The following is an 8338-nucleotide window of genomic DNA, read 5'->3' as shown; positions in this document are numbered from 1 at the left end:
ACGTAAAGTGGACTTCGATACATTCTGACGTTCTGCCTCAAAAATAGAACACAGGGAGACAGGAGAGAGAAAGAAACAGGAAGTTTATTATGAGGAGAGTCAGGAGTGAAATTGAAAATCTTGTTGTAGGTTTAAGTATGTTGAGAAATGACATACTGTACAATGAGTACGGTGGGCTACTGTTTTTTTTTTTTTACCACAGATAGGCTGTAGGCTTAATTATGTGATTTCTGTGGTCAAACAGAACCGTTAATGGATCTTGAAACCCCCGGTTATAGTCCACTTGACATCGGTCCACATAGGCTACATTTTATTTATCTATTTAGACACTAGGTCATTTAAATGGTAGACCTAATTTATATGATGTAAGCCAAATGGCTGTAAATGATACATGAGTTATGAAGTGGAAAATATTCTCACGCTAATGGCTGTGTACTTTGCAAAGCTCCGAACGGTAGGACTGGATTATGATGCCATAATCTGACCCTAGAACAGCAGACAGCACGTGTACCTCGCCATCTCCCTCCTTCTCGTAATCTGACCGCAGAACAGTCGGTGGAGCGTCCTGTGTTCTCCAGTGCGGAGCGCAGCGGAGAGCAGCCAGAACAGGCCCGCCATTTCACTGAATGCCTCTAGTGCTTTTACACCGCAGGGTGGCCAAACCAGAGGGGAGGAGAAAGACAGAGGGGTCCGAAGAGCGCCCGCGATGAGAGATGAGTCAGCTAGGAGAGCTTTAGCCGACATATTTACCTGTTTTACTATGTAGCGAACAAGGTACACTCGTTATTTATTCCCTAAATATAGGATTCGACGTAGCCTATCTGTCTGTGCTCTAGCGATACGTTGTTTCTCCTCACAGCTTCCTTTCTGACCGCCTCGACGCTCTATTTTAAATCGTTATCCAGGCTGCTCAATGCCAATTTACTGGCAAGCACTTCAGAGGAGATATTACAGTTCATTTCATTCAGAAATCTGAAACTGGTATCATCAGTACACTCGTCTTTGTCCACAAACAAGATGATGTCGGGGCAGAGCATTACGGACAGGATAACTGCAGCTCAACACAGCGTTACCGGATCAGCCGTCTCCAAAACAGTATGCAAGGCAACAACGCACGAAATTATGGGTCCCAAAAAGAAACATTTGGACTGTGAGTATAGATTTTATTGTTTACACATCTAGAGGGGGTGCGGTAAGAATCAATGAAGCCGGCCATCTCCGCTAGCTCTGGTCTCTTCGGGTGACGCTGCTGGACTGCAGGAGGCCTGCGAGGCTAGGATAGCAGGCTAACCTAGGATGGGACTTCGCTATTGTATGTTGCCGTTTGCTTCAGTACATTCTGTCAAGGCACAATCAGGTCGCTCAGACATGCCTGACATATTTCACGAAAATCTGAGCGCAAGGAGGCCTACAGCTTTACAGTTTTACAGTCACGTAACGCAGTGTCATTTGGCATACATCGTGGAATTGTTATGATGCTTGGAATATGGAAACATCCTATTTTATGTTACCGCTTGTCCCAGTTCATTTGAAAGAAACCCGTTATCTTTGCCTTTTTGTCGTTCGTATAAGAATTGTGTGAATGTGGGAATCGCTGGCTTTGCCTGAGGTTGTAGGATAGGATGAGAGCAGAGCAGACGCTATTGTAGTGAAGTGGTTTGAAATGCACTACCGAGGTATCCGAAGAGATGGGTGGTGTAAGCATGGTGGTGAGTGGTGTGTAAGGGTGGTGTAAGAGTGGTGGTGAGTGGTGAGTGGTGTGTAAGGGTGGTGTAAGGGTGGTGGTGAGTGGTATAAGCATGGTGGTGAGTGGTGTAGAGCTCTGGCGTTCCGTGCTCAGGTTCCTAGCCCAGTCCAGGTAGAACCATGGCCAACCAGCGCAGAACCAGGGCCAAACGGGGCCTGCTGTGGCCTTGTGTGTGTCTGTGTGTTTGGTCAGTGTGGCTGCCACAGTTGATGTGGTGGCTATATTTATCATGTCAGGCTAAAACCTTTAATCTGCTGATGCAGCCCATCCTCAGATATACACAGTTGTTTCTCACACACGCACACACGCACGCACACACACACACACGCACACACACACGCACACACACACGCACACACACATGCTCACTCACACAGAAACAACAACACGACCTCAAAGCTCAGAGCGGGTGGATATGAATACTGTGAATGCTGCTGCACTGATACTGCACAAACACACACACACTCACACACACACACACACACACACTCACACACCCCTGCACAGTGGTTGACTGGTGCCATGTGATGACCTGGTGGAGGCTAGCAGAGAGAGAGCAGTACACTGGTGATATCAGCACTGGGCGGAGAGAGCAGCGCCCAGTAGACTGGTGATATCAGCACTGGGCAGAGAGAGACCAGTAGACTGGTGATATCAGCACTGGGTGGGGAGAGAGAGACCAGTAGACTGGTGGTATCAGCACTGGGTGGGGAGAGAGAGACCAGTAGACTGGTGATATCAGCAGAGAGAGACCAGTAGACTGGTGATATCAGCACTGGGTGGAGAGAGACCAGTAGACTGGTGATATCAGCACTGGGCGGGGAGAGAGAGACCAGTAGACTGGTGATATCAGCACTGGGCGGGGAGAGAGAGAGACCAGTAGACTGGTGATATCAGCACTGGGCGGGGAGAGAGAGAGAGACCAGTAGACTGGTGATATCAGCACTGGCGGGGAGAGAGAGACCAGTAGACTGGTGATATCAGCACTGGGCGGGGAGAGACCAGTAGACTGGTGATATCAGCACTGGGCGGAGAGAGAGAGAGAGACCAGTAGACTGGTGATATCAGCACTGGGGAGAGAGAGAGAGACCAGTAGACTGGTGATATCAGCACTGGGGAGAGAGAGAGAGACCAGTAGACTGGTGATATCAGCACTGGGCAGTCGGATGCTGCGTCTTGTAGTAGAGGAGTGGTACCTCATGTGGCGGACGTGTCACAGGTTATCTGCCAGCACTGACATGAGGACACACACACACACTGGGGCAGCACTGACATGAAGACACACACACTGGGGCAGCACTGACATGAGGACAGACACACACACACACTACAGTGTGTGTGTGTGTGTGTGTGTGTGTGTGTGTGTGTGTGTGTGTGTGTGGGGTAACAGGATAAATCAGTTGGCACGGGTTGGAAGCACAGGCTTACTGAGACACCATCGTTCAACGTGACCAAAAGTCGCCCTCACTCTTACATGTACACACACACACACACACACACACACACACACACACACACTGACAGCTTACTTTCATTCGTGGAGACTTTGTTGATATCCCCCACACGCTGTGGCTACTTGCCCCTATGCTTAGATACAAAATGCAGTCAATGACACCTTCTTCCGAAATTCATGAATACCTGTCTCAGTCAATGTTCACCACCAGCAAAACGCTGTGCAACTACAGCATTTTTTGCAGCTTTTTAGATACTCTGTTCAAAACAGTTAACTTTCAATTCAAAACCGGACAGTTTAAATCACTTTAGATAGAACAATGCTGTATTTTCACAGACAAATGAAATTATACACTTTAAATAAAACAGATTATTCTTAATTTTTGCTGATGTATTCATAAATGTATTCAGTTTCCTGATTTGTTTTGTTTGTTTGCAGCCTTGTTACCAACTATACTATACAACTATACAACAGTGGTGCAGTACAGCATTTGAGTTGAAGTGTACATGTATGAAGGACAAATATAGATGTAGGTGTCGCTGAAGACATTTTCCCACTATTACTGCTGCATATGAAAGTCATGGGCCATCAATGAGACAAAGTAACCCAAAAAGGCAACTACAACAAACACATCTATCCAAAGTGACCCAAAAAGGCAACTACAACAAACCCATCTATCCAAAGTGACTTACAATAGCGTCTTGCACCTCCCACCTTGGTGTCATGACAGCAGCTTGCCTTGAAATATTTGCGAAATATGGGGGATTTTTTTTTTTTTTTGTGCTATAGTGTACCACAGAAACACACACACACACAAACACACACTATAGTGTACCACAGAAACACACACACACACACACACACACACACACACACACACACACACACTATAGTGTACCACAGAAAATGTAGCATGGAGCTGTCTTGAGGTATATAGCTGAATTTCATATTTACTGTATTTCATTTAATATTACATATTTTGTTACATATTTTATGTGTACGAGGTGTCATACGTTTTTCTTTTCTTTTGTAAAGAAAAATAAACTGTGCAAAAATAGAGGATACAGCAACACATAATATATGGATTTTGCAATGCTTCAAGTTGTTTGTGTTTTTTAGGTCATTGTACTTTGAGTGGCAAAGATTGCTAAAGTTACGGCAGCATGAGTCACTTTTGGGTGACATATGAAGTGTTTTGGTGGTTGTAGTGCATTTTGCACCAAAGGTTACCTGATATGCTGAGGTGTGTGTCTGTAAAGTCCACTGTGTGAAGTGTTTGGAAAAAGTGTACATGGTATTGAGTGAAAATGATTGGAAAAAACTGTAAAAGGGTTTTACCCTGCAGGTGGTTGCTTGTTATTGTTTTTAGAATAGAAAACTGGTCTAACACTAGTCACTAGCACACTACAGTAACTGGTCTGGTCTCAGCACAGTACAGTAACTGGTCTAACACACACACACACACACACACACACACACACACACACACTACAGTAACTGGTCTAGTCTCAGCACACTACAGTAACTGGTCTCACACACACACACACACACACGCACACACACACTACAGTAACTGGTCTAGTCTCAGCACACTACAGTAACTGGTCTAACACACACACACACACACACACACACACACACACGCACACTACAGTAACTGGTAATAATAATAATAATAATAATAATTTATTTTATTTGTAATGCACTCTTCATTCAAAAGAATCTCAGAGTGCCAACATATTAGAAACTAACTATAATAATACAATAAAATAAAAAAGAATTAACATAAGCATAATAGAAAACTTTTTAACATTTTAACATACGATTAAATACAAGGCCAGAAATGCCTTCCTGAATAAAAATGTTTTTAGTTCAGCTTTAAAGGAGTCCAGCGTCTGCGTTGCCCTTAGGTGGTCAGGGAGGCTGTTCCATAAGCGTGGCGCTGCCGACCAAAAGGCCCGGTCGCCCATGGTGCGGAGCTTGGTTTTGGCGACGCGGAGGAGCGAGCTGTTTGAAGACCTGAGGGTGCAGGTGGAGGTTTGGGGAGTAATTCATTCTTGCAGGTAGGGAGGTGCATGCCCATTTATGCATGTATGGGCGAGTATAAGGACTTTGTAGTCAATCCGGAAAGAGACAGGGAGCCAGTGTAGTGAGTGTAATATTGGTGTTATGTGTAACTGGTCTAGTCTCAGCACAGTACAGTAACTGGTCTAGTCTCAGCCCACTACAGTAACTGGTCTAACACACACACACACACACACACACACACACACACACACACACACACACACACACACACACACACACACACACACACACACAGTAACTGGTCTAGTCTCAGCACACTACAGTAACTGGTCTAACACACTACACACACACACGCACACACACACACACACACACACTACAGTAACTGGTCTGGTCTCAGCACACTACAGTAACTGGTCTAGTCTCAGTGTGTTTGGGAGAGATGGTGTGTGTGTGTGTGTGTGTGTGTGTGTGTGTGTGTGTGTGTGTGTGTGTAACTGGTCTAGTCTCAGCACACTACAGTAACTGGTCTGGTCTCAGCACACTACAGTAACAGTATCACTAGTTTCAGTGTGTTTGGAAGAGATGGTGTGTGTGTGTGTGTGTGTGTGTGTGTGTGTGTGTGTGTGTGTGTGTGTGTGTCTCAGCACACTACAGTAACTGGTCTAGTCTCAACACACTACAGTAACTGGTCTAGTCTCAACACACTACAGTAACTGTATCACTAGTTTCAGTGTGTTTGGAAGAGATGGTGTGTGTGTGTTTGTGTTTGGGAGAGATGGTGTGTGAGTGTGTGTTTGGGAGAGATGGTGTGTGAGTGTGTGTTTGGGAGAGATGGTGTGTGTGTGTGTGTGTGTGTGTGTGTGTGTGTGTTTGGAGGAGATGGTGTGTTTGTGTTTGGGAGAGATGGTGTGTGAGTGTGTGTTTGGGAGAGATGGTGTGTGAGTGTGTGTGAGTGCGTGTATAGGAGAGATGGTGTGTGTGTGTGTTTGGAGGAGATGGTGTGTGTGTGTTTGTGTTTGGGAGAGATGGTGTGTGTGTGAGTGTGTGTTTGGGAGAGATGGTGTGTGAGTGTGTGAGTGTGTGTTTGGGAGAGATGGTGTGTGAGTGTGTGTGAGTGCGTGTATGGGAGAGATGGTGTGTGTGTGTGTGTGTGTTTGGAGGAGATGGTGTGTGTGTTTGTGTTTGGGAGAGATAGTGTGTGTGTGAGTGTGTGTTTGGGAGAGATGGTGTGTGTGTGTGTGTGTGTGTGTGTGTGTGTGAGTTAGTGTGTTGGAGAGATAGTGTGTGTGTGTGTGTGTGTGAGTGCGTGTATGGGAGAGATGGTGTGTGTGTGTGTGTGTGTGTGTGATTGCGTTTATGGGAGAGATGGTGTGTGTGAGAGTGTTTGGGAGAGATGGTGTGTGAGTGTGTATTTGAGATAGATGGTGTGTGTATGTATGAGTGTGTGTTTGGGACAGATGGTGTGTGTGTGTGAGTGTGTGTTCGGGAGAGATGGCATATGAATGTGTGTTTGGAAGAGATGGTGTGTGTGTGTGTGTGTGTGTGTGTGTGTGAGGGCTGTGGTCGGGAGAGATAGTGTGTGTATGTGTCTGTGTGTGTGTGTGTGTATGGGAGAGATGGTGTGTGTGTGTGCGCTTGGGAGAGATGGTGTGTTAATGTGTGTTTGGAAAGATGGTGTGTGTATGTTTATGAGAGATGGTGTGTGAGTGTGTGTATGGGATAGATGGTGTGTGTGTGTGCGTTTAGGAGAGATGGTGTGTGTGTGTGTGTATGGGAGAGGTGGTGTGTGTGTGTGTGTATGGGAGAGGTGGTGTGTGAGTGTGTGTATGGGAGAGATGGTGTGTGAATGTTTGTATGGGAGAGATGGTGTGTGAGTGTGTGCGTTTGGGAGAGGTGGTGTGTGAGTGTGCGTTTAGGAGAGATGGTGTGTGAGTGTGTGTATGGGAGAGATAGTGTGTGAGTGTGTGTATGGGAGAGATGGTGTGTGTGTGTGTGTGTGTGAGGGCTGTGGTCCTAACTAACTCGGCCAACCAAACACGGTGCTCAGAGAGGACCTGCTGTCCTACTTTAGAGTCTTCCCTCAGCATCCTCTGGAATATAGGCCATAGAGCGGTGGACAACTCTGTGTGTGTGTGTGTGTGTGTGTGTGTGTGTGTGTGTGTGTGTGTGTGTGTGTGGGTGGGTGGGTGGGTGGGTGGGTGGGTGGGTGTCGGTGTGGGTGTGGGTGTGTGTGGGCGTGTGGGCGTGTGTGCGTGTCTGTGCGGGTGTGTGCGGGTGTGTGCGTGGGTGTGTGTGTGTGTGTGGGTGTGTGTGTGTGTGTGTGTGTGTGTGGGGGGGGGTATAGCAATAATGACATCTGCTCTTGTGAAAGTGTGTATTACTAAATAATAGCCAATAATGGCTGACATGTTGTTTTCCCCAAACAAGCTTAATGCATCGTTGAATATTAGTATTATTTGGGTGAAATACATCATTGAATATTAGTATTATTTGGGTTTAATACATCATTGAATATTAGTATTATTTGGGTGTAATACATCATTGAATATTAGTATTATTTGGGTGTAATACATCATTGAATCCACACTACATCAATGCTCATCAAAGTGCCTGTATGGAGAGGCCCAGTAGAGGCCCAGTGGAGGCCCAGTGGAGGCCCTAGTGTGTGGAGTACCCAGACGGTGCCCTCTAAAAGCCCTGATGAGCTGACTGTTTCTCATGCAGGGAATTACCCCCTGTGCTGTTCCATTGCCCCCTCTGTGCTGTTCCATTGACCCCCTCTGTGCTGTTCCATTACCCCCTCTGTGCTGTTCCATTGACCCCTGTGCTGTTCCATTACCCCCTGTGCTGTTCCATTGCCCCCTCTGTGCTGTTCCATTACCCCCCCCGTGCTGTTCCATTGACCCCTCTGTGCTGTTCCATTGACCCCCATGTGCTGTTCCATTGACCCCTGTGCTGTTCCATTGCCCCCTGTGCTGTTCCATTGCCCAGACAGGCAGAGGATGTTCCTGTGCTGGGCTTTAGTTTAACCCCCATCACCACCCCGTGCATGGCCCAGAGCAGGGCTACTGACACACTGATCATTCACTGCTGACACACTGATCATT

The 8338-nt window shown here is 46.5% G+C and overlaps 1 protein-coding gene across 8 annotated transcripts in view; it reads left to right on the top strand.

Moving 5' to 3' along the window:
- Nucleotides 1–429: 429 nt before the first annotated feature.
- Nucleotides 430–8338, top strand: part of picalmb (phosphatidylinositol binding clathrin assembly protein b) — a 28102-nt gene continuing 20193 nt past the window's right edge. For all 8 annotated transcript variants that reach the window (XM_031583858.2, XM_031583857.2, XM_031583856.2 and 5 more), the window contains exon 1: nt 430–1150. In XM_031583858.2, the coding sequence (XP_031439718.1) occupies nt 1018–1150 (133 nt within the window). In that variant the 5' untranslated portion in view covers nt 430–1017. The remainder of the gene's footprint in view (nt 1151–8338) is intronic.

The sequence above is a fragment of the Clupea harengus genome, chromosome 17 (assembly GCF_900700415.2).
Source record: "Clupea harengus chromosome 17, Ch_v2.0.2, whole genome shotgun sequence".
In the NCBI taxonomy this organism is placed as follows: domain Eukaryota; kingdom Metazoa; phylum Chordata; class Actinopteri; order Clupeiformes; family Clupeidae; genus Clupea; species Clupea harengus.
This window is presented reverse-complemented; position numbering and strand designations above follow the sequence as displayed.